The following is a 26,884-nucleotide window of genomic DNA, read 5'->3' on the forward strand; positions in this document are numbered from 1 at the left end:
TTCAATTTGATAGAAAAGAAATTGCTTTTAAAAAGAATTTCAAAGGAGGAGAAATTCCGGATAAATTCTCATGGGTTGGGTTTGGGGGTTTGGGGCTTACCTTACTCACGAGGTGGCTGAGGAGTGTGCATGGGTGTCCTGTCTGTCATCGTACAATGATCTCTGTGGCAGCGTGTAGCCTCCTCGGCTTCCCGCACTTCAGTTAAAGCCATCATGAGGAAGACGTCATGAGGCAATTCCTCCCATGGGGCTTTTTCAGTTCAGGAAGTGCAGGTGGCCTGAGAGAACTGTGGAGCAATGGCAAGATGTGTAACAGAGAGAGAAAACACACACAGCACCCTCGGCCACCTCGCAGTGATTAGGGAAGCCCAAAAATCCCACCCAAAGAGATTCAAAATTCTGCCTCAGAAAAGTGGAAGCCTCAACACAGTTGATGCTCTTGCCACCTACAGAAGAGGTGCAATAAACCAAAAAAGCTTGGGAAAAAAGAAAGAACCTGTGCTACAAGTCGGGGTGGACGAAAGTCACTTACCTGTCGTCGAAGGCCGTTCGCGGTGGGGGGGAGCGCTTCGCTGCTCCCCCCGCGAAGTTCAGGCCAGGGGGGAGGCTTCCCACCTCGCCCGGCCGAAATTCAGGCCGGGGAGGAGGTGCCTCGCCTCGCCCGGCCGCGAACGCGAAAGTAAAACAAAAAACAAAAAAACGCCCCCTGATAGGCTATGTGACGATTCACGTAGCCTATCACGGCTAGATCTGCAAAGTCAGCCGTGATAGGCTACGTCAATCGTCATGTAGCCTATCACGGGTGACTTTAAAAAAAAAAAGCGCGTACGCGAATGGCGGCCCCCATAGGGAGCCGCCATTCGTATTCCTTATTTAGTCGCTGTAGTCTACGTAAATGTTTACGTAGACTACGGCGAAAATAAGGGCAACGCAAATAGCGTTGCCCTTATTTTCGCCGTAGTCTACGTAAACATTTACATAGACTACAGCGACCAAATAAGGAACGCGAATGGCGGCTCCCTATGGGGGCCGCCATTATCCGTACACTCTTTTTTTTTTTTTTTTTTAAAGTCACCCGTGATAGGCTACGTGACGATTCACGTAGCCTATCACGGCTGACTTTGCAAATCTAGCCGTGATAGGCTACGTGAATCGTCACGTAGCCTATCAGGGGGCGTGTTGTTGTTTTTTTCTTTCATAGCAATGGCGGCGGCGGGAGCCGGTCAAAAGACCGGCTGCCGCTCCCACCTCGCTCGAACATCCACCGAACCGCCGGCCGGACCAGCCACCGGGAGGGACATTCGGTGAAGGTAAGTCCCGTCCCGGGGGGGGTGCGGGGTGCGGGGGGGGGTGCGGAGGATTTCTCCACGAAACTTGTTCGGGGGGCCGAACACGTTGGCGCTCGGCCCCCCAAAGTTTCGGGGAGAAATTCTCCACCATCCCTAGCTACAAGCCGTGCCGATAGTGAGCCCTATCTGTGAGAACCTGTTGGAGAATTTCTCCTCCCCTAGGAGAAATTCGGTGAAATTGTCCCCCCAATTTCTCTGCCCACAAGTAGGCTGGAGACTTTTGAGAGGCTACTTGTGCACAGGTCTAGATTGAAGGCAAAAGGAGAAGGGGACGGCAGAGGATGAGATGGCACCGATGCAATGAATATGGACTTGAGCACACTCCGGGAGAGAGCGCAGGACAGGAAGGCCTGGCATGCTATGGTCCATGGGGTCACGAAGAGTTGGACACAACTTAACAACTGAACAACAACAACAACTAGTTTCTTTGTTGCATTTGAGCCTTTCCTATTAGGAATTTGGGGTTGAGATTATAGTTGTATAGACCCATAGGGTTAGAAGGGGCCTACAAGACCATCGAGTCCAACCCCCTGCTCAGTGCAGGAAGTCTGATTCCCAGGCGGTCTCCCATCCAAGTACTAAGCAGGGCTGACCCTGCTTAGCTTACGAGATCGGGCGCATCCAGCCCTTTGCTCATTTGTGCTGGTGGTTGTAGGGAGACTGACCAACCCACAGCTGAACAACTCTCTACCCAGTGTGATTCATGATGCCAATGTGCCCTGCTTTGTGGGTGGAGCTTGCTGTAAAAGAGCTGGAGGAGCAATACCTGCCAGTGTAGCCCACTGCTATATTTTGCAAGACTTTGCTTGGAATTTCTAGTTTAAAAAAGACTGGTTTATATAAGGATTAATGAGGTGGCTGGGCAAGATTGTACCAACATTTTGAGAGTTAACAATCGACATTCAGTGTTTCTGCTCCTAGTCTGTCTTTACAGAAATCTGACAGTAAGGTTGCCTTAATAGCATTTGGACACAACAGCACAATACCTTTTCTGGTGTTTTTATCAAATACTTTCCTGCCTACTCATGACAGATTGGCATCTAGGGATGCTGGAGAAGTTCGAGACGGACTAAAATGAGTTCAGATTTCTAAGAATCCGACCTGTGGAATCTGCTGTGGGTCGACCTTCTTAGGCCGTGTGGAGCCTGTGGACTTCTGGATCTTTTTTTTTTTTTTTTACTTTCCCAAAATGTACACATATTTATCTGTAGGGAAATATACAGGTTTCTTCTGAGACTGGTAAATATATGCAGGGAAAAGTTGAATGGAATGGGGCACAATACACTAAACGTTACGTACGAAGGTCAATTATGTAAATTGTTGCGAACCCTCTTAGGGAATTATTTGTATTTTTCCACATAATGAAAAAAGATTTCAATCCATCCGTGAATGAATGATGTAGAAGAAAAGTCACCTGACAATCTCTGAAACACAGACAGAGTGGATTTTACACAATCCGTACATCTCTATTGGCATCCATATGAATGTGCACCCTAGTAATCCAGAGTCAGTTCACATTCTTTGTCAGGGATCCATAAATTTGATCACAAAGGAGAACATGCCCTTCTCCTCTGAATGTGTAGCGGAGTGCAAAGAAGACAAGCCCCCACCACTTGCTAGCTCCAAGCTGGGAGAAAGGTGGAAGCTTTTCTTGACATTCATGCTAGGCTGTGGAGTCTCTCTGGTTTAGTGTGATGCCAAAGAGAAGATGCTTCTTCCCTCCCCCCTGCCATTAGAGGAGGGGCAGGGTTGTTAGCGAGCACAAATTCTGGCCCGCTTCATGAGGCCAGCCAAAATGGACCGGTGTGTGTGCATGCATGTGTGTCCATATGCACGCACAAAAGTAACATGCCTATACAGAGATCCTTCTTGCTTGTTACTTTGTCATAGGGCAGAATATCTTCTATTATGAGAGACCACGGACATAACTTTAATATGGGGCAGTGGGGCAGAAATCTTTTTTTTACTGGTCAAACAATTCATACTAGCCTTGGAGTTCAGGATCTATTTCTATACCTTGAAGATAGGGAGGGTGAGGGAGTCCAAGGGGGGGGGGGATGGAGTCTGATGGACTACCCCTGTCAGGCCACCTGGACCCTGGTTGCCTGCTCGGCAACTGGTGGGAAGCACTGAGAAGCCATCCATCCCCTTATCAAGCTGCAATTATGCACACAATCGCGGCTCAGTTACTTCTGCATATGTAAAGTGGCGTCTATGGCTGCCCTAAAGAGGCAGTGACTCAAGATTACAGCATAAAGGGCCCTTTACATATGCAGAAGTAACCTGAGCCATGATTTCTGCGCACAATTGGAGCTCGGTAAGACAACAGATGGCCTCACAGCGTTTCTTGATGTCAGGATTGATTCTGAGCGCAGGGAGATAGCAGCTCAGATTCAGAAGAGGAGCATCCAGACCTGGGGAAGGCTTTTTCACAAGCCAGTTCAGATATGGGTAGGCGTGCTTCTCAGGTTACCAACTCCCAGATGGCCAGGCACGAAGCTTCCTCCTCACCCCCCCTCTGTGAGAAACAGTGAGCAGGAGGAGGAGGGGCTTGAGGACTGTGACCTAAGAGATGCAAGGCAGCGGTGCAGAAGGAAATGTCAGGGGCGGAGCTCAGACAGTCGACCCGGTTAGCGATGCGTGAGAGGCTATGCAGGGAAGCATCACGCAAGGGGTGGGACCTCCCTCCCTAAGTTAGCCTAGCCAGATAGCCACCCTTTCAAACTACAGGCAACTTTCGGTGACCTCATTTGAACCCCCTGGAGGCATTCCTTTGCAGCCAGAGAGTCTTCGAGGATTTGCATCTGTAATGAACCTGTGAATAATGAATTAAAGGTGTGAGACTGAAGCCTCTCCTTTTGTGTGTTTGTGAGAGCATAAGGAAAGGGAGGGGCAAGGGAATCGTGACACTCAGGTGATTGCCAAACCATCCTGCAGCTCCCACAGGGAGCAGATGGAGGTGCGTCCATCCATCCCTACTTGAAAGTCACATTTAGTGTTGGTTCGCTGTGCCTATGGCAGACTTTGGTGGCAAGTTGTGAGCTTTTTTCTCACATTGAGTCCTGGAAAGTTATTTTTGTGCTTTTCTAAGTCTTCCCCCACCCCTTTTTCTTTGACTTGGTATTACTTACTATGATGAGACACAAAAGCTCTAGTGTAAACTGGTAGGTTAAATTTCCTTTTTCATATGAGAGAGATTTTTATTCTCCTTAGAGAGAGTCTTTCTTTCTCTGGAACTTATAATGTAACTTTTTAATGTGTATTCTTTAGCTCTGCAGAGCTTTTAATGTACAGTCAATTTCCAGTGATTTCCGAAGTGTACAGATAATCAGTGACTGTTGTATGCAGTGGTAGGGTGCATTCATTCATCTTCACCAGTAGTTCATTTATCACAAGGAGTTTGTATATTGTGAAAAATCCTGATTGAAAGCCTGTCTCAGTTGAAAGTCAGGCTGCAAAGTAGCTGCTTGATGCTTAGAACTTTTGCTGTCTACAAAGGGAGATGGTGAGAAATAAGAATACCTGGCATGTATGTCTGTTTGTCTTTCAGTTGACTTAACAATTGTTAAGACTTTTATGATTTCTTCATATTTGTCATCTTCAGGAAGAGTTGCTTGCTTTACTTCCAAGCAAAAATATGCAGGATCTGGTTGCAAGTTGCTGAGCTTGTTTGAAGATTTTATTGTAAATTGCTTTGGGAAGTTTATACAGAAAGGTGATACATTTGTGTTATAGTGTTAAGTAATACATAGAAAGTAAACAATTATACTTTTATTTAGGGCCGTGCAAGGACCCCCTGACCCGCCTCAGAGGCTGCTTCAGGGCTTTTGAGGCAGGCCTGAGTTGCTTTGGGCCGATATGCCCCCTCCACCCAATGCTCTTCAGACTATAGAGCTGAAGCGGGATTTGGATGTCCTAAACCCGCTTCCCCCCCTCGGATGCCCCCACTGTACGAGCCCCGAGCTCCTTACCTGGGCCCTCGGGATGCACGCTAGCAGCTGTCTTCTTCCAAGGAGTCGCCATGGACTCCAAATTCAAGGTGTTGGTTTTGACCTTTAAAACCCTATATGGTTCCGGCCCAGCCTATCTTAAGGAGCGCCTCCAGCAACACCAGACAGTCTGCTTAACAAGATCAGCCTCGGATGGCCTTCTCTCTGTCCCATCAGCCAGGACAGCTAGACTGGTGGGGACGAGGGAGAGGGCCTTTTCTGTGGTGGCCCCCACTCTGTGGAACTCCCTCCCTGGGGAACTCCGTCATGCCCCCTCTTTAATGAGCTTCCGTCGTGCATTAAAAACGTGGTTGTTCAGGCAGGCATTTGGGGTGGGTTAGGGTATTTTTAAAAAAAATTATGTTAAAATTTTATTGTTTTAAATTGTTTTATGGTGGGTTGTACATCGCCCAGAGTGGCTGGGTGACCAGTCAGATGGGCGATTAATAAATTTAATAAATAAATAAATGGTGACTCCCCATATTTCCAGAAACAGTTCCTACACAAATGGCGGCCGTCAAGTACGCTACATTAATGTTGCATACTTTATGGCTTGACAGCTGCCATTTGCACAGGATCTATTTCCAGAAATACAGGCTGTCGCTATTTTAAAAATGCACACTGATGTGCTTTGGACCGACCCGACCCACTTCATGCCTCCTCTGCTTGCCTCGGAAGTGGCCTGAAGTGCCCTGCTTCAGGAGTTTGGGCTTCAGGCCGAAGTGCTGCACAGCCCTACTTGGATTGTCCTCTGATCATGTTTGGGCCCATTACCTACTTTACAGAATAGAAAAAGGACCTTATGAGCTCTTCAAATATAGTAGAGTTGCCAAAGAAAGAAGACAAAAGAGGACAGAGTTTTGCATTAAAATCACGTATGCTAATTTATGTGTATAGTCACAAGTTTAAAAATAATTACTCTAATTTAAATAGAAATACATTACTTCTCGCTGTAACGGGGAAGACTTTGGTGAGCTGTGTGGCTCCTCAGTCTGCTGTCCAGATGCAAACTGTGGATAAGCAATTTCAAGGCTTTCCTTTCTGGTGGTTCTTTATCTTTAAACCAGAGTTGGACTAGACAGCTCTTCAAATACAGGGTGCCTTCAAACAGAGGATTGTCCTCTATAAAGAAGGAGGTATGGCCACCCTAAAGTATTGTGATGTTTAGAGGTGGTCCTCCTGTCTCAAGCTCACCTTAGATAAAGTCAGAGATGATCCGAGTTTTTCTGGAAAGAAATCAGAAGAACTGTGATAATTTTTCTGAGTGGGAGTGGGAGACTCCTGTATCCATGAAGGCTCTCCATGAGATTTAGGACTCTGGTGAGATTGAGGACACGCCGCTGACAGTTTCCATCATTATATGGAGGGTAACGAGGACGTGATGGAGGGGAGATGGAGCTAGCGCGCACATCCTCACTCTCCCTCCTCATGGGCAGAGCCTACATGCTTTTAGAACAACTGCACAGTGTCATACTGCTTATACAATGTAATGCACATTTTTAGTTGTTGTAATGTTGCAGTTTGAGTGAAGCAGCTAAGCTAATGACTCGTCCTTTCAGAGCACATTGTGCCGTTAAGTAGGCCTTAAGGTGCTTAATTAGACCTATAAAGAGAACATAAATAATGTAAGTTTCCTGGAGCATATTTAGACAATAGAATTAATCTACCAGTTGTGAACTTTGCCAGCTACCATTCCAAGAGATCCTCACTGAACTCTGTATCCTGGGAGATGTAAAGAGCTACCACCTGCAGCCCCTGACCCATGCAAAAATTGGCCTGGCCAAAGCACTGTTACTGCAGAGTCCATCATATGTTGATCTATCTCTGATAGCTGAGTTCCATAGCCATCCTGTAGTGATTGGACTAGTTACTGTTCAGTGAAAAAATGTTGAATCTAATTTTACGGTTCAGGTTAGAGCCATGTCAATGTATAGCTATGTCAATGAACATAAAAACTCTACTGGCTCGGTCCAGTGATTCATCCAGCTCACCAGACTCCCAGAGTAACAAATTCTTCAGGTTGTTTAACAGCACAGCAGGCTAGCGATGTGCCCGTTGGGTCATTGTATGTTCTTATCTTTGGGTATCATAAGATATGAATGGTAACTAGAGCAACCAACTTGCTACTTGTTGTCATCCCTATAATCTATGGATTTGTCTGATTCTGTTTAAAATCTAAAGCTGTAACGTTTCCCAAAATTCTGATAACAGAAAATGTCACAAATCAATCGTTATTGTAGCATCATACCATGGACTACCATAAGCACAAAAGGCAAGTCCCTGCCCCGAGGAGCCAACAATCTCCTGGTTTGTTTGTTTGTTTGTTTGTTTTATTTTTTATTTGGACAACCTAGTACTGATTCAGATTTGGGGGCAAGCTTCTGCAGACATGGTAATTGTCATTGTGTCTGCATTTATGGTAGGGGCATAATGTACAGTAATTCATAGATTTATTTGTTTGTTTGTTTATTTATTTAGACATTTTCTGTAGCGCTCCTTCTGTACCACTACCTGTTGACATATTCTCTGTGTATTTTGAAGTCCCAGAGATTACTGAACCTGCCATGGCTAAGATCCCTGAGTTACTGGCTCATGTATTAAGTTCTCACAGAACGTGGACCTGGTTTATCAAGCAAATTCTCTAACCTGAATGATGGAATGTTATAGAAAAATAGGAAAGAAACCTATTATTTAGATATTTTAGAACAGAGTTTTGTTACACTGCCTTTAAATTTAGATGAAACCTAAGGATAGAAAGCTTCCAGAAGGAGTAGTTTTCTTGTTCCAGATTTATTGCAAATTTGTTATAAATTAAAATCTAGGCTAAGTTCTTCAAAGACACACCTTTTGTTGAGTTTGTTTGTGCCACAGTTAATAAAATAATCTAGTGGGTTATTTTGCAAAATGGCAATAATACATTATGGATAAATTTAGGGATTTGATAGAGTACATGAATGGCCTCTAATATGAACCTGGTTAAGACTTTTTATCAGATGCCGGAAAATATGACTAATAGACCTACATTATTTGAATGCTTTCATATTAGTGGCCATTCATGTACTTGGTCAAAAAATCAGGAAGGACAACTAAGGCTACCATCCTATACCCAGTTACCTGGGACTAAGCCCCATTGAACTTAATGGGACTTATTTCCATCTAGATGTGTATAGGATTGCACTGTAAGACAATTAAATTGTTTTGAAACGGTCAGTCTTGGAGAAACCAAGAGATGTTCCAAATTTATCACGTTGTGTTGTGCATTGGAGAGGGAAAAAGACCAGATTATATCCAGAAATGGGGGCAGGGGAGGGAAGTTTGGAAGAAAGCCTCTGGGCAGATTACTTGACCTTTGTGACTTGCCATGCCCATACATGGCAGCCATTTTATGGTTGTGCCCAGGACCTTTTCTTAAATTTCCAAATGTTCCCATGGGCCCAAAAGGTTGCCTATCCCTATCTTAGATTATTGAAAATGTATAAAAGTTGTAATCATTGTTACAAATTCAGTAGGACAAAGTCGTATATTTTACATTATTGGTGGTCACGTTCAGTTGCACAGAAGTTTTAGGAAGAAGCCAATATGCATCAGGTCATTCCTTTCACCAACCTGGTGTCCTCCAGATGTGTTGGCCTGTAACTCCCATTGGCTAAGGTGGGTGGGGATAATGGGATTTTTAATCCAACATAACTGGAGGGCACCAAGTTGGGGAAGGCTGCTTTAGATCTTAGGATGTATCTCTTCTCTTAACTGAAGGATACAGTACCAAGCAACAAGGAAAAGTTACTTTCTCATGTGATTATAGTGGAATGATTCCTTTATGCTAAATAACTGTGGGGGAAAGGAAACACCTTGACCAAAGAGTGTTACGTTAAAGTATGGGAATTAGCAGTCGTGTATAAAATAAAATCATGTGGACTCTTTTGGTGAACCAAGAACAAATTCAAACAAGAATGGGAGCTCTTTAAGAGATTTTGGAATGCCAGCCAAAGTATACGAGGTAATCTGTTTCCTTTATTCTAATTTAAAAGGTGATAGTGGTACAGTTTAAATTAGGAACAACCATAGAATGACGTAGAATTAATTTGTAGTCTTTTCTGTTTTTTCTATGTTTAATGTTTTATTGTCCGTTTTGTGTAATGTAAATTTGTTCTAATGGTGTCTTAACGTTGTTTACATATTTTAACATTTTGCCCTATCTTCTCCCAAATTTGTTCCAAGTATTTAGATTCAGTTTCTTGAGGAAAAAGTCCATCTGGTCCAATTCAGAGAGAATAAATTTTTTGTTTATATGTCATAATAAGACAGCCCTCCTGGTGCTGGCTAACATTGCCCTTGTGGCCCAAAAGTATAAAGTTTTTGACATTGCAGAATGTTTAAAAATTTGTAACATATGTTTTACCTGATTTTTTTTAATGTTTTTTGTATACTTGTTGTAACCATTGGTTGAAACAAGAAAAGCATCAGTATTTTAACATTTGTGATGTTAGTCACCTAGAACAATTTTCTAGGTCAGAGCTATGTATTTAAATGTGAATTATATAATGTAGTTGTTGTTGTTCAGTTGTTCAGTCGTGTCCGACTCTTCGTGACCCCATGGACCGTAGCATGCCAGGCCTTCCTGTCCTGCGCTCTATTCCGGAGCGTGCTCAGGTTCATATTCATTGCATCAGTGATGCTATCTAGCCATCTCATCCTCTGCCGTCCCCTTCTCCTTTTGCCTTCAGTCTTTCCCAGCATCAGGGTCTTTTCCAGGGAGTTTTCTCTTTGCATTTGGTGGCCAAAATATTTGAGCTTCAGCTTCAGTATCTGTCCTTCCAATGAGCACTCAGGGTTGATTTCCTTTAGGATTGACTGATTTGACCTCTTTGCACTCCGGGGGACTCGTAAGAGTCTTATGACTAAATAAAGGTTTAAAAAGCAACAAATGTAGACATGGGAAGGACTCCAAACACCTGTGAAAATACTGCTGAACATAATGCCGAAATTGACCCATAGGATTCGAGTGAAAGGATAAAAACCTTACTATCTGTTCCCTTTATTCCCTCCCCCTTTTGCAGTGCCATCATGTTTGATTAGTATTTACCCGTTTTAGATAGAGGTAAACAAAGATTTTAAAAATGGACATTTCTCTTTTTTCTCCCTTGTGGAAGAGCCTGAATGACTTCGGTGAAGTGGACCATTCTCTTCTATCTCTGTCTTAAACGCCTCTTCTCCACTAGGTCTGTTTGTTACTTTCCTCCCTCCAGAGCTCCTGGCTCTGGATGCTCCTTAGTTGCAAAGGCAGGCAAAGAGCCTGTCAGGAACCCCAGCTAACTATGCAGCGAAGTTGGCTCCATGCCTCAAGGTCGCCTCTGACAGCTCTAAGCATCTGTGCAACTCCCTTCCCTTCTGCAGTGGTGTTTGGCTTTCGCTCAAAGAACATGTGTATAAAGGAGAGACGGTGGCAGACAACCGCACACAGGCCATGTGTACAGCCAAGTAGCTCTTCTTCCGCTAGAATGGGGTGGGAAGGAAAGAACTTTGTTTGTGAAAGCTTGTGCGGCGCAGTTCCGACCCTATATCCAGTGTGTGCAGTGTCGTAAGTGCAAAAAGCGACAAAACCAAACCGCAGTAAAAACATGCACTGCTTTTTACAGTGTTTCATGTGGGCCTTAAGATGGCAATAGGAAGTTTTGAAACCTAAACAGGAGGGTTTTCACTGTGTGCCCCATGCAATGTGTTTATTTAGCCCATAGACCCCAGGGGGTGGGGAATCTTCGGCCCGGGGCCAAATCCAGCCCTCTTGGGGTCTGCTCATGCAAACAGAAGCTGTTACTTCAGGATTGTCATTTCTGAGCCTTGGCAACTCCTTTTTTTTCTTTTTATATCGCTCCATATCTAAAAAGATTTCGGAGGGGTGAACACAAAATATGAAACAGTAGAAGAATAAAAAGATTAAAAACCACCTTAAAATAATGCTTTTAAAAAATCAGAATGCCAATAGAAACCGTGACTGGTCAATTAAGGAATGCCTCCTGGAACAGTGCTGTTTTCAGGAGGTGCTGGAAACAGCACAGTGTCGATGCCTGCCTGGCCTTCAGGGGCAGGGAGTTCTGAAGAAAGGGGGCCACCACACTGAAAGCTCTTCTCCTGGTGGACTCCCAATTGGCCATAGGTCCATGTGAAAGCACCAGGAGCAAGCCCTCCGATGACTTCAGTGATGGGGTAGGTGGGTAAGGAAGAAGGCGCTCTCTCAGGTATCCTGGTCCCAAGTTGTTTAGGGCTTTGTACACGAGTGCTAAAACAAACCAGGCCTGGTGGCAAATAGGCAGCCAGTGCAGTTCCCTCAGCAAAGTAATTACATGCTGGAAAGGGGCAGCTCCCGACAACAGCCAAGCTGCTGCATTCTGCACTGGCTGCAGCTTCCAGAACAACCTTAAGGGCAGCCCCACATGGAGTGCATTGCTGTAATCCAGTCTTGAGGTTACTAGCGCCCGTACCACCATGGCCAAGCTATCCCTGTCCAGGAGAGGCCATAGCTGGTGAGCCAGCCGAAGCTGGTAAAAGGCACTCCAAGCCACCATGGCCACTTGGGCCTGTAGTGATAGTGATGGATTTAGGAGTACCCCTGGACTATGAACCTGATCTTTCAGAGGAGTGCAACCCCATCCAGAACAGGCAATGAGCCTATCTCCCAGACCTGGGAACCACTCACCCACAGGGGCATCTGTCTTGACAGGATTCAGTTTCAATTTATTGGCCTGCATCCAGCCCATTACTGAGTTCAGGCATTGGTCCAGGACTTGCACAGCCTCTCCTGATTCAGATGTCACAGGGAGATAGAGCTGCGTGTCATCAGCATACTGATGGCATTGAGCTCCAAATCCCCTAATAGACTCACTACTTGTGAATCTATTGCACAAAATGAATCTGGGGGAATCCTGAAGCTCTGATCCTTTAAAGCAGGGGTTGGGAACCTCAGGCCCAGGGCCAAATCCTGCTCTCCGGCACCCAGTCCGACCTTCTGGAATTATCCAGAGGGCCATGCTCCCTTATCCTTTCCCCCAGCCACTGATCGTTTAGTGGTTTCCAAGCTTTTGTGTCGTCTTTCCCCCTTCTAAAAGGGTGAAATGCCCTTTTTAAGGCTCATTTACTGGCAGTAAGGGTTTTAAGCTACAATATGTGTGTGGGGGGTTCTTTTCTGTGTTTTGGCCCCACCCCTTTTGCCTTTGGCCTCAGCTACCAGTGGAATGTGGCCCCTGTGAGCTTCTCTGAAATGGAATTTGGCCCTTGGGCTGAAAGAAGTTCCCCACCTCTGCCCTAGACCTTTAAGCAGGTTTAGGGCTCTGGGCAGCTCCGGCGTTCAAATGGCTGCCACAGGGTTCGCTTCTACCTCAGTGCCAGAGTGCTGTATGGTACTTGCACTGTTGTTCTTTGTGGACAGATAGGGATAAAGGCAGGCTGGCCCATCAACAGCAGCTGGCTGGACAGCATCTGCTTATTGCTGTCAGTTTAACAGGGTGTCTTCCTTTGTCCAGATGCTTCCTCTTTGATGGGAAGGTGGTTTTGCTTGCCTTTCTGGCTGCGTTTGAGGCTCTGCATTTCCCCTTCCCATCCTGAGAGCTGACTCCCAGCCCTACATGTGCAAACTCTCAAGACCGGAGGAAAGCATATCTCCCTGCACTTTGAAGACACTCCAAGCACCCTGCAAGCCCAGCACAACTGCGTGGAAAAATCCGCATGCCTCTTCCCAGTCTCAAGCTCGGGGAGAGGGCTGGAGATGTGTTTTGTGCTGGGTTTATGAAGCTGGTCAGAGTGCTTTTTAACTATGGCACAAAGTCTGGGACCATTCCCCATGCAGCCCTGCCCAGCTCCAAGCTTCAGCGTAGCACCAGGGTTAGTCTGAATTGTGCTGTGGAGGCATGCCAAATGCTTTGGAAGCTCAGCTGGATGTGGGCAAGATCCCTCCTTCCCCATGAGCTTGGTGTTGGAGGGGTGCCTCTGAGAATTGTTTCTGACTCTCTGCTACACTTTGGAGAAGATTGACCCTGAAGTTCAGTGTGACATTAAAGAAAAGAGCCTTCTGTTGTGGGATGGCATCTAGAAATCTTGACTGGCTACCAAGGCCAGCCAAAATTCATGGATCCCTGTGTATTTTGAAGTTAAAATTACAATATTTCTTGATTTGGCTACCAAGACCCAATGGAGCTGTCTCACCCATTCAGATTGCTTAACCTGTCTTGAACATTTTTTTTTTTTAATTTGAGCACAGAATATCAGTTTACCTCTTGTCCCCACCATATGACAGTGGGTGTGCCACCTGCATAAAAAAAGGCAAACTCCATGTTAGGCATAATTAGAAAAGGGATTGAGAATAAAACTGCCAATATCACACTGCCCCTATACAAATTTATGGTGTGACCACACTTGGAATACTGTGTCCATTTCTGGTCACCACACCTCAAAAAAGATATTGTAGAGCTGGAAAAAGTGCAGAAAAGGGCAACTAAAATGATCAAGGGGCTGGAGCATCTTCCCTATGAGAGAAGGTTGCAACAGCTGGGATGGTTTAGCCTGGAAAAAAGGAGGGTAAGGGGAGACATGATAGAAGTGTACAAAATGATGCATGGTGTGGAGAATGTGGATAGGGAGACATTTTTCTCCTTCTCTCAAAATACTAGAACCCAGGGTCATCCTGTGAAGCTGATTGGTAGGAGGTTCAGGACAGACAAAAGGAAGTACTTCTTCACACTGCGCATAGTTAAACTATGGAATTTGCTACCACAAGATGTAGTGATGGCCACCAATTTGGATGGCTTTAAAAGGGGGTTGGACAAATTCCTGGAGGAGAGGGCTATTAATGGCTACTAGTCCTGATGGCTATGTGCTACCTCCGGTACCAGAGGCAGTGAGCCTATGTACACCAGTTGTTGGGGAACATGGGTGGGAGGGTGCTGTTGTGCTCATGCCCTGCTTGTGGGTTCCCAGTTGACAGCTGCTTGGCCACTGTGTGAACAGAATGCTGGACTAGATGGGCCCTTGGTCTTATCCAGCATGGCTCTCCTTATGTTCTTATGTTCTCCTTTTCAAACACTGTTCCTTGTTCATAACGAAGTGTTAAATCTCCCCCCCCATGTAGATTTTTAACATTCTTCTTGAAATACTCTTTAAATGCCAAATCGTTGCAAAAAGATTCAACACATTCTTGACAGTTTGGGTTATTTAACTTCTGTGGGAGTGCCTATTTATTGAAGCCTACAAAGCCACATGTCTTTTTTAGTGGGGTTGGGACGGGGAGAGGCTTTTAATGCCCATCTTCTGTGATGTGTTGTTGTAAAGCAGGCAGCAGCAGCAGATGTGTGATGGTGGTGGTTTTTATATTGCATAATAGCTGTGTGTGTGTGTAATTGAGAATTTGCTTGTAATACGAAATTGTTTAGGGATAATGTGTTTTTATAGTATGTTGTTTAACATCAAGATATTAATGTAATAAATACTTCTTGTGTGTCTGTTTTGTCCCAACTGGTAGACTCCAGCACGCCTCCAATGGTTTTACTTGATGAACAGCTATTTGATTCTAGCCGGTTAGCTGCCAGAGGGGGACAGTTCATCTCTCTGTAAGGAGGCTGTCTTCTGTAGGACATGGAATGTAATTACAACACTGCTTGGGAGTGCTACAGTTGTTTAGCTTGACTTCTCATTGCTATTTACTACTTGCACTTTCAGAAGCTCATTGAGGGTGGGCGGAGCCTTTTCAGGGTTCAGCCTGCTGCATTCAGGGTAACACAAGCTAGGGAGAGCGTGCAAGGGAAGGGCCGACACTCAGGGCACATTGGGGAGAAGGGTGGTAGGCCAAAGTTGAAGGATGAATAAGCCAGTAAGGGTGCAATGCTATGCATGTTTAGACAGAAGAATGTCCTCCAACTCCCAGCATCCCTCAGGCAGCATGGCTGGCTAAGAGATGCTGGGAACTGTAGGACTTCTTCTGTCTAAACATGCATTGAATTGTGCCCTAAGTGCCAGAAAATCTGTCTTTACAATTCTCAACAAGGAAGTTTCATGTAGTGCATCTTTAAAAACTAATACATTTATTCTGGCATAAGCTTTCCTAGACTATAGTCCACTTCGTCAGATGTATGGAGTATTATTTTTATTTATTATTAAATTTATTAATCGTCCATCTGGCTGGTCACCCAGCCACTCTGGGCGATGTACAACATACAATAAAAACAGTTTAAAACAATAAAATTCTACAATAAAAACATTTTCTAAAATACCCTAACCCACCCCAAATGCCTGCCTGAACAACAACGTTTTTAATGCATGACGGAAGCTCATTAAAGAGGGGGCATGGCGGAGTTCCCTAGGGAGGGAGTTCCACAGAGTGGGGTTGTTGTTGTTGTTCAGTCGTTCAGTCGTGTCCGACTCTTCGTGACCCCATGGACCATAGCACGCCAGGCCTTCCTGTCCTGCGCTCTCTCCCGGAGCGTGCTCAAGTTCATATTCATTGCATCCGTGATGCTATCTAGCCATCTCATCCTCTGCCGTCCCCTTCTCCTTTTGCCTTCAGTCTTTCCCAGCATCAGGGTCTTTTCCAGGGAGTTTTCTCTTCGCATTAGGTGGCCAAAATATTGGAGCTTCAGCTTCAGTATCTGTCCTTCCAATGAGCAGTCAGGGTTGATTTCCTTTAGGATGGACTGATTTGACCTCCTTGCAGTCCAGGGGACTCGTAAGAGTCTTCTCCAGCACCACAGTTCGAAAGCATCAATTCTTCGGCGCTCAGCCTTCCTTATAGTCCAGCTCTCACAGCCATACATTACTACTGGGAAAACCATAGCTTTGATTAGACGGACCTTTGTCGGCAAGGTGATGTCTCTGCTTCTTACTATGCTGTCTAGGTTTGCCATAGCTTTCCTCCCAAGGAGCAAGCGTCTTTTAATTTCATGGCTACAGTCACCGTCTGCGGTGATCTTGGAGCCCAAGAAAGTAAAATCTGTCACTGCTTCCATTTCTTCCCCTTCTATATGCCAGGAAGTGATAGGGCCAGATGCCATGATCTTCGTTTTTTTAATGTTGAGTTTCAAACCAGCTTTTGCACTCTCCTCTTTCACCCTCAACAAGAGGCTCTTGAGATCCTCTTCGCTTTCTGCCATTAGGGTGGTATCGTCTGCATATCGGAGGTTGTTGATAATTCTCCCGGCAATCTTAATTCCGATCTCTGATTCATCCAACCCAGCATTTCTCATGATGTACTCTGCATATAAGTTAAATAAGCAGGGTGACAATATGCAGCCTTGTCGTACTCCTCTCCCAATTTTGAACCAATCGGTTGTTCCATCTCTGGTTCTTACTGTTGCTTCTTGACCCTCGTACAGGTTTCTCAGGAGACAGGTAAGGTGGTCTGGTACTCCCATCACTTTAAGAATTTGCCACAGTTTGTTGTGATCTACACAATCAAAGGCTTTAGCGTAGTCAATGAAGCAGAAATAGACGTTTTTCTGGAATTCTCTTGCTTTCTCCATGATGCAGCGAATGTTGGCGATTTGATCTCTAGTTCCTCTACCTCTTCGAAACCCAGCTTGTACTTCCGGTAGTTCTCGGTTCGCATACTGCTGAAGCCTAGCTTGTAGGATTTTGAGCATCACCTTGCTGGCATGTGAAATGAGCGCAATTGTGCGGTAGTTTGAACACTCTTTGGCGTTGCCCTTCTTTGGAATTGGAATGTAAACTGACCTTTTCCAGTCTTGTGGCCACTGTTGAGTGTTCCAGATTTGTTGGCATATTGAATGCAGCACTTTAACAGCATCATCTTTTAGGATTTTAAATAGCTCGGCTGGAATACTGTCATCTCCGCAAGCTTTGTTGTTACTAATGCTTCCTAAGGCCCACTTGACTTCACTCTCGAGGATGTCCGGCTCAAGTTCAGTGACCGCACTATCATGGCTATCAGGGACATTCAAATCTTTCCTGTATAGTTCTTCTGTGTATTCTTGCCACCTCTTCTTAATCTCATCTGCTTCTGTTAGGTCCCTGCCTTCTTTGTCCTTTATCATGCCCGTCTTTGCACAAAACGTTCCCTTGAGATCTCCAATTTTCTTGAAGAGATCTCTAGTCTTTCCCATTCTGTTGTTTTCCTCGATTTCTTTGCATTGTTCATTTAAGAAGGCCTTCTTGTCTCTCCTTGCTATTCTCTGGAACTCTGCATTCAGTTGGGTATATCTTCCCCTTTCTCCCTTGCTTTTCGCTTCCCTTCTTTCGTGAGCTACTTGTAAAGCCTCATCAGACAGCCACTTGGCTTTCTTGCATTTCTTTTTCTTTGGGACGGATTTCGTTGCTGCCTCCTGAACAATCTTACGGACCTCCGTCCATAGTTCCTCAGGCACTCTGTCTATCAGGTCTAATCCCTGAAATCTATTCCTCACCTCCACTGTATATTCATCAGGGATATGATTTAGGTCATACCTGAACGGTTTAGTGGTTTTCCCGACGTTCTTCAATTTAAGACGAAATTTTGCAAGAAGCAGCTCATGATCTGAGCCACAGTCAGCTCCAGGTCTTGTTTTGACTGACTGTATGGAGCTTCTCCATCTTTGGCTGCAAAGGACATAATCAATCTGATTTTGATATTGACCATCTGGTGACGTCCATGTGTAGAGTCTCCTCTTGTGCTGTTGGAAAAGAGTGTTTGCTATGATCAGCATGTTCTCTTGGCAAAACTCTATTAGCTTTTGTCCTGCTTCATTTTGTACACCAAGGCCATGCCTGCCTGTTATCCCGGTGATTTCTTGACTTCCTACTTTAGCATTCCAATCCCCTATGATGAAGAGGACATCTTTTTTTGGTGTTAGTTCTAGAAGGTGTTGTAGGTCTTCATAGAACTGATCAACCTCAGCTTCTTCGGCCTCAGTGGTTGGGGCATAGACTTGAATTACTGTGATGTTGAATGGTTTGCCTTGGATTCGTACTGAGATCATTCTATCATTTTTAAGATTGTACCCCAGTACTGCTTTTCCCACCCTTTTGTTGACTATGAGTGCTACTCCATTTCTTCTAAGGGATTCTTGCCCACAATAGTAGATATGATGGTCACCTGAATTAAATTCGCCCATGCCTGTCCATTTTAGTTCGCTGATTCCCAAGATGTCGATGTTCAGTCTTGCCATCTCCTGTTTGACCACCTCCAGCTTACCTTGATTCATTGATCTGACATTCCAGGTTCCTAAACAATATTGTTCTTTACAGCATCGGATTTTCTTTTCACCGCCAGACACATCCACAGCTGAGTGTCCTTTCGGGTTTGGCCCAGCCGCTTCACTCTTTCTGGCGCTACTTGGAAATACCCTCTGCTCTTCCCCAGTAGCATATTGGACACCTTCCGACCTGAGGGGCTCATCTTCCGGCGTCATCTCTTTTAGCCTTGTGATACGTTCCATGGGGTTTTCTTGGCAAGAATACTGGAGTGGGTTGCCATTTCCTTCTCCAGTGGACCACATTTTGTCAGAACTCTCTGCCATGACCTGTCCGTCTTGGGTGGCCCTGCACGGCATAGCTTATGGCTTCACTGAGTTACGCAAGCCCCTTCGCCACAACAAGGCAGTGATCCATGAAGGGGACAGAGTGGGGGCCACCACAGAAAAGGCCCTCTCCCTCGTCCCCACCAGTCTAGCTGTCCTGGCTGAAGGGACAGAGAGAAGGCCATCCGAGGCTGATCTTGTTAAGCGGCCTGTCTGGTGCTGCTGGAGGCGCTCCTTAAGATAGGCTGGGCTGGAACCATATAGGGTTTTAAAGGTCAAAACCAACACCTTGAATTTGGCCCGGAAAACAACTGGTAACCAGTGCAACTCCTTCAGCACTGGAGTGATGTGATCTCGCCGGTGGCTGCCTTTAATCAGGCGAGCCGCCGCGTTCTGTACCAGCTGCAGTTTCCGAACCGTCTTCAAGGGTAACCCCACATAGAGCGCATTACAGTAGTCTAAACGAGAGGAGACCAGGGCATGTACTACCGATGGGAGCAGATGGTCGGGAAGGAAGGGGCGCAGCCGCCGTATCAGATGGAGTTGATACAGCGCTGTCCGGCTCACAGCTGACACCTGAGCCTCCATGGACAGCTGGGAGTCCAAAATGACCCCCAGGCTGCAGACCTGGTCTTTCAAGGGTAGCCGTAACCCATTCAACACCAGGTCAACATCCCCCAGCCTCCTCTTGTCTCCCACCAAAAGTACCTCGGTCTTGTCAGGGTTCAGGTTCAGCCTATTCCTCCCCATCCAGCCACTCACCGTCTCCAGACATTTGGACAGGGATTCTACGGCCAACCTTGGTGAAGATTTAAACGAGAGGTAGAGCTGCGTGTCATCCGCATATTGATGACACTGCACCCCAAAGCTCCTGATGATAGCCCCCAGCGGCTTCACATAGATGTTAAATAGCATCGGGGAGAGGATGGAACCCTGTGGCACCCCAGAAGTAAGTGGCCACGGGTCCGAAACCTCCTCTCCCAGTGCTACCCTCTGGTACCTGCCAGAGAGGAAGGACCGGAACCACCGCAATACGGTGTCCCCAATGCCCAACTCCTCCAGGCGGTCCAGGAGGATACCGTGGTCAATGGTATCGAAAGCCGCTGAGAGGTCGAGGAGAACAAGGAAGGAGCATTCACCCCTATCCAGAGCCCTCCTCATATCATCTACCAAGGCGACCAAGGCCGTTTCTGTCCCATGCCCAGGCCTGAAGCCCGACTGAAATGGGTCTAGATAATCAGTTTCTTCCAAATGTGCCTTCAACTGCACCGCCACCACCCGCTCAATCACCGTGCCCAAAAATGGCAGATTTGAGACTGGGCGAAAGTTGTTCAAAACTTGAGGATCCAAGGAGGGCTTCTTTAAGAGCAGTCTTATCACTGCCTCCTTGAGGTCTGATGGCATCACTCCCTCCTCAAGGGAGGCGTTCACAACCGCCTTGATCCCCTCACCCAGTCTCTCTATTATGGACAGTGTCTGTTTTTTTATACAGTGCATACGGTGGGGTGGTAGGGGAGAAGAATTATAAGCAATGAGGTCAGAAGGGAATTCAATGCAGAAAGTACTAAGGGTGACAATCACATTATCAACAATGGTGATTTACAGTGCAGCTATTGCTGATTACAAACATCGTGGCACTATGTAAGCCAGTGAACTCATGTAGTGTGATAAAAATCCAGTATCTCAATTCAAGCCTCTGGCAATAGAATTAAACCTGTTGCTAAATTCTACCTCAACAGGCTCTCACTCTAAATTCCCTTTGGAGTTCCTTTGCTCCACAATGGTCATTTTAAGATTTGTGATCATGTGGCCTTGGAGGGTGAAGTGTATCCCCACTCACTTCTGAATATTGCAATTTCTGATGTCAGATCTGCATCCATTTTAATAACGACAATCATTTTAAAAATAGCTTCACAGAATTGTAGGGTTGGAAAAAGACATTCTAATTTTGATTCTAATTTTGACTCAATTTGAAAGTGATTACAGTGGCATAATCTGTAATGATACGGTGCTTTGGGAAACTATGTTGTTCAAAGATGCTGCTAGGTTTTATTGTGGTTGTATTGTTATATTGTGGTTTTAATGTTCTATATATTTTAAATTGTTTTATTGTGTGCCGTTTGGTTTTAATTTTTGTGAACTGCCTAGAGCTTCAGCTATTGGGCAGCATAGAAATTAAATAAATAAATAAGATTGTAACAATAAGCTAGATCTGATGTGTTTATCATGCCTGACACTGAGAATCACCTTGCCTTATTTCTCAGACTTGTATCTGCAGTTCTGAGGACTAGAAACTCAACAACCTATACCATGTTCAGTTTTATCGAAGGGTTTCACTAATCCAGTTCGGAGCGTTTCATAAAGAGACAGATAGTGACCTGGTTCCCACATAACGACCAACCATGGTTAACCAATCCATTATTAGTTTGCAGCAAGTGTGCTGCCTCCTGACTGTGTGCTGCATCTGCTTTGTTTCTGGATTACAAAACAACCCAGGAACAGCTTTGTTCCTGGGTTGTGCTCTGTGACTTGCAAACCCAGAACTCTGGGTTTTGAATAGGGATGTCGGAGAATTTCTCCACGAATCTCTGGGAGGCCGAATGCCAACGCATTCGGCCCCCCGAAATTGGTGGGGAAATTCTCCGACACCCCCCCCCCGGGATGGGACTTACCTCGTGCGAATGTCCCTCTCGGTGGCGGATCCCGGTGGCGGTTTGGTGGCGGCGGCGGCCGGTCTTCCGACTGGCTGCCGCCGCCGCCATTTCCCAGTAAAGTAAAAGAAAAAAAAAAAGTGATAGGCTACGTAACGATTTACATAGCCTATCACGGCTAGATTTCCAAAGTCAGCCGTGATAGGCTACGTAAATCTTTACGTAGCCTATCACGGCTGACTTTGGGGGAAAAAAAAGTGTGTACGCAAATGGCGGTGCCCATGGGCGCCACCATTTGCGTTCCTTATTTGGGCACGGGTAGTCTACATAAAGATTTACGTAGACTACGGCGAAAATAAGGGCAACGCAAATAGCGTTGCTCTTATTTTCGCCGTAGTCTACGTAAATCTTTACGTAGACTACCCCTGCCCAAATAAGGAACGCAAATGACGGCGCCCATGGGCGCCGCCATTTGCGTACGCGCTTTTTTTTTTTAAGTCAGCCGTGATAGGCTACGTAAAGATTTACGTAGCCTATCATGGCTGACTTTGAAAATCTAGCCGTGATAGGCTACGTAAATCGTTACGTAGCCTATCACGTTTTTTTTTTTTTACTTTACCTTTTTCTTTCGTGGCCAGAGAGGTGGGACACTCCCCCCCGGCCAGAATTTCGGCGGGGCGGGGTGCCTCCCCACCCACCAAGAATTTCGGGGGGAGAAACGGAGCGCCTCCCCCCCCCCACCGAAAACAGCTGCGGGACCAGGTAAGGGACTTTCGTCCATCCCTAGTTTTGAAGGAGAAAAAAGCAAGGGTTTTAGCCCAACAACAAACCATGGGTTAAAACTCTGGATTGTTTCTTCCTCAGCAACCTAGAGTTCAGGGTTTGCATGTCACAGAGCACAACCCTGGAATGGGCCATACCTTGGTTGATTTGTAATCTGGAAACAAAGCGGAAGCAGTGAGTGGTAGAGAGGCAACGCACTTGCTCCCACACAGCCCCAACTAACCATGGAATGGTTAATCACGGTTGGTCATTATCTGGGAACAGGGTCACTATCTGTCGCTGTATGAAATGCCGCTCCACAGTAACTGAAGGAACGAGCTGCAGAACGTATGACTGGCTTTGGATCAGCTAGCGAATTCATGACTGTTGACAAATTACAGCACAGGTTTCCCGACCCAGTACTCCACTGGATAGCTATCAGTGGATACGGGCTCTCTGGTATACCATACTGCAGCCTTCCCCAACCTAGTGCCCTCCAGTTGTGTTGGACTACAACTCCCATCATTCCCAGCAAGTATCCAAAACATCTGGAGGGCACCATGTTGGGGAAGGCTGCCATATCAGGTCTCAATTTTTAAAATAGATTTTATTTAGAACTTCTTTGGCTTTTGTGCCAATTTTCAAAGCTGTATATTTTGTGCTGGTTTGGGTTTGCTTGGACAGTTTGAAACTCAGGTGAAAATCGAACAAAATGTAGTGGGCAAATATATTTGTTAATGCTGAAACCTCCTCACAGTTACTCAAGAGTAAATCTCATTAGTATGAATGGGACTTGACTGCGTGGAAGCATAGACGGTATTGCAACCTGATCTAATCACTTGATAATTGTGTTTTTGTAGTTCAAGAGTGTGGAAAAGGAAAACCCTCAAGTATGCAGCTAATTTTATCCAGGCGTTCTCTTTTGGTTGCAAGCCTCCTTGTAGAAAATAATTTAAAAATAGTACCATTCACTGGTGTCATTTTAACACCTTCTAGGTTTTAGAATATTTTGCACATGAACATTCGGATAGGGTACTTCCTGCAAAATACTAAATATTTTCCAGCCTCGTTTATTGCTGGTTGCAGGTGACCACAACTACGAAGCTTAATAGCTCAGTTGACTGTTGCATGAACTGTTCGTGATGAACATTATGATTCTTCCCTTCCCCCATTTCATTTCTGTAGGCTGTTCAATTAGCCCCTAGACGATGGCTAAACCTGCAGGAATACCAGAGTAAGAAACTGATGGCTGATCACGGGGTCACAGTTCAGAGATTCTTCGTGGCTGACACTGCAAATGATGCTCTTGAGGCTGCTAAGAGACTAAGTAAGTTGACTAGTAATGGAGAGAAATCTGCAGCGGCTATAAACAAGCCTGGAAAATTAAATTGCATTGTAGTAAGTAAATATAGATATATTGTTGCATGCAATCTTTAAAGCTGAGGCACATTTTACTCTAGAAATCAAAAGTATGTAAAGGTAATAAGCACGATTTCATATGCAATTTGGATTTCTTTGAGTTTTTATCCCATTCAATCCCAGAGACCCCGAGTGGGCTATAATCAATGTAAAGATATATAACGGAACTTACAGTACAGTAGACCTAGTTGTTCAAAACGACTTTACAGAATTTTATCTTATTTCCTTGGTATCGCTCCTTCTAATAGCAAACACAGGTGGTGGATGCTGACAGTGTTGCGGCCAAAATGGGGCCACTGAGAAACAAGAAGGCGGTATTACTGTACTTGTGAGAATGGCAAAATTTGCAGAAGTGTACAAAAACCTATTTTTAAAAAACACAACAAAGGGGGCAACCCCCCGCCCCACGTCTATTAAAGACTGAGCCTGCGTAATAGCCAGAGAATGTTGACTATCAGTTAGAAAAGAAAAATAGAAAATGGTGGGGAGTGGGAGATAGGGGGATAGAATTGCCTGCTAGAAGAGGGCATGGTGTGCTGGCCAGACCCCTGAACAGATACAGCCCTAACTGGGAGACGAGGATACACTACAACATTTTGTTGCAGGCCCTGCATGGTTTTTAATAACAAAAATAAGCATGTCCATTTTAATGCTTGCAAAACCAGCATCTTTAGAGGCCGAATTAAAAAAATGTGTGGGGGGACCTGCATGGGCTAGTCTATGTCCCTGTTTCTGCCACCTGAAGCAGCTGCACATTCAGCTGGCATGGGAAAGAGCTCTATAGGTGTATTGGTATATGCATGTAGAGCTCCTCCTCGTGAGGAGTCAGTATGGTCCAATCAGGATCCTTCCTCATGTGGAAGGACTCTGCGTGTGTACATTGGTGTGTCTCACTGTCCTGATGTGTGGATGGTGGGGAAGCATTTCCGCTGCAGTTGGTAGCGCCTGTGGCATGACTGGCACATTGCAGGAGCAGGGCTAACCTGTGCAACCCTGCTGCCCCTCTTCCATGTTACTTCAGTGCATTGGAGCGGGTTGATGAACCTCCCTAATGCAAGAATGTAATCCTGCACTGTGAAACAGTTTTACCATTGGTGGCGTGGAGTGCGAGGTTTAATTTAAATTTTAAAAAATACTCACTTCAGAATCTTCATCTGAAGTGACTTGAACTAGATATTCCCAGACAGGGGCTGACTGAGGGAGAGTAGACAAAGAACTATACGGTATCCGAAATGATGGCAGCTCCTCAACATTGCAAAGCAAACCACTTTTAAAACTGTTTTTAAAACAGGGCCCTGCAGTGAAAACAAAATGGTCAAAAGTCTGACTGGGACACAGTTGCAAGTCCTTGTGTGAGTCTGGAATACCTGTGGATGGTAGTCGGTCTTGGGTGGGCAGGGTGGCTCTTGCCTCTCGATCTCGAATGATTGCTATGCCTCTGAGAGATGGAGGGCAGGATGTTCCAAAAGCCACACTGGCCAGCGCTGAGGGATTATTACACCTCAACTGCAGGCTGGTATACCAGATATACCAAATTGGAAGTGAGGTGGGCACCATGAAATGGGCTTAGAACTATGTATGGAAATTATGAAAGAGGTATTTTATTGATCATCGCAGAAAAAAAGCCATTGCCTGTAGATATCCTGAATTCTCATTAATTGAACATGTTTCATTCCTTAGGGAAGAATTTGGCCTACTGTATTCGTTGATTAGAAAGTCTCTCCATCAATTATGAATTACCTCCACTATTTAAGTGCAGTAGAATTGGCTGGAAATTCTACTCTAATCACTCCACCTGTAATGAGTGTTTCATAGGTTTTCCCCCGTCCTGTACAGTAATAACCCTACATATGTGAAGGTGTGTGTATATTGTGTTTATCTGTTTTATTTCATCTAGAACACTTATGACTAGGGATGTTGGAGAAATCCGCAATGGAACCAAATGAGTTAGGATTTTTGTGAATCCAACCCGTGGATTCCACAGCAGACCAGCTTTCCCCCTGTCGGGTGGATTCTGCAGACTTGTGGACCGCTTTTCTAACCTTTGGGAATTTTGTGCAAATTTTCCCCATAGGCGAAACCGTGAAAATGCTCATTTGGGGGATTTCTGCATTTTTGCCCATGCAAATTTGTGCACATTCACATTTTTACAAATTCGGAAACTGTAAAAAAAAATCTGATTCCGTCAATGCGTGGACGACGGAACAAATGGCGCCTGACAACTTGTGAAACACAGACGGAATAGATTTTACACTATCTGCCCATCCTTACTTCTGACACAATAAAATTAACTTTCAAGTCCAGTATAAGGAACAGAAATTACATTATAGGTTGATCAAGGATCTGCCTTCAACAGGAGGAAGGGGTCCGCTTAAGGAAGGTCCCTCCGCCCAAATTTTGAGGACCCCCTCCCCCCAGCACACCACAACCCACCCCATTTAGCAGAGTCTGTTGACTCTCACAGCAAGTCTTTCCCTGTTTTACCAAGGGCAACATGATTATTATTTTTCTGCCGTGCATATGCAGGTGAGGCAAGTGCATTAGCTGCTTGACTTGTGTACTTCTAATATCACTGTTCCCAGTGTTGCCTGAAGATACTGGGATCAGCAATATAAGAAGTAAACAGGTTGATGAGGGTGGGGGATGCGGGGAGACACACAGGTGCTCGTTGTTAAAGAAATGAGCCAGGGCAGGCCAGGACTAGGCAGAAGGTAGATCTGGATTGACTGGTAGAACTCGGTGATCTGCTGCAGACCAGCATTTTTTTTTAGCAATAGCAGCAATATCATGACCCCCGTCCCCCACCCTAAATTATACTGCTGAAGTTAAAAAAAAAAAATCTTGAGGTGACCAGGAGTGGATTTTTCAGTGGAAAGATTGTGAATGCCATTTACATTTTTGCTCAGAATCCTTTAATTCTCAATGTATGTCTTTTGCACCAGGCTCCTGGTTGGTGGATCTCAGGGTTCTAGTAAAAAACAAGGTAGATCCTGCAAGCCTGAAGTCTGCCTGTCCCTGTTCTAGCCCATTGAAGACACATACAACTGGGATGGGCCACTTGTAATCCTCCGGATGTTTTGGTCTACAACTCCCTTCAGGCTTAGCCATGATAGCTAATAGTGAGGGATTATGGGAGTTGTAAGCCAAAGCGTCTGGAGGGCCACAGGTTGTCTACCCCTGATGTACAAGATGCTGGAATGGTGCTGGAGGTTTCAAAGAGC

The 26,884-nt window shown here is 45.3% G+C and overlaps 1 protein-coding gene across 11 annotated transcripts in view; it reads left to right on the forward strand.

The window, feature by feature from the left end:
* The window catches only part of SUCLG2 (succinate-CoA ligase GDP-forming subunit beta), a 293,645-nt gene that overhangs the window by 57,739 nt on the left and 209,022 nt on the right, over positions 1–26,884 (forward strand). For all 11 annotated transcript variants that reach the window (XR_014788568.1, XR_014788569.1, XM_084840442.1 and 8 more), the window contains one exon: positions 23,430–23,571. Coding sequence is in view for 9 of the 11 variants with exons in the window: in XM_084840442.1 (XP_084696568.1) it covers positions 23,430–23,571 (142 nt within the window). In the remaining 2 variants the exon portion in view is untranslated. The remainder of the gene's footprint in view (positions 1–23,429; positions 23,572–26,884) is intronic.

Source organism: Heloderma suspectum, chromosome 2 (genome assembly GCF_057233095.1).
Source record: "Heloderma suspectum isolate Gila_16-S chromosome 2, 16-S_ref, whole genome shotgun sequence".
Taxonomy (NCBI): Eukaryota; Metazoa; Chordata; class Lepidosauria; order Squamata; family Helodermatidae; genus Heloderma; species Heloderma suspectum.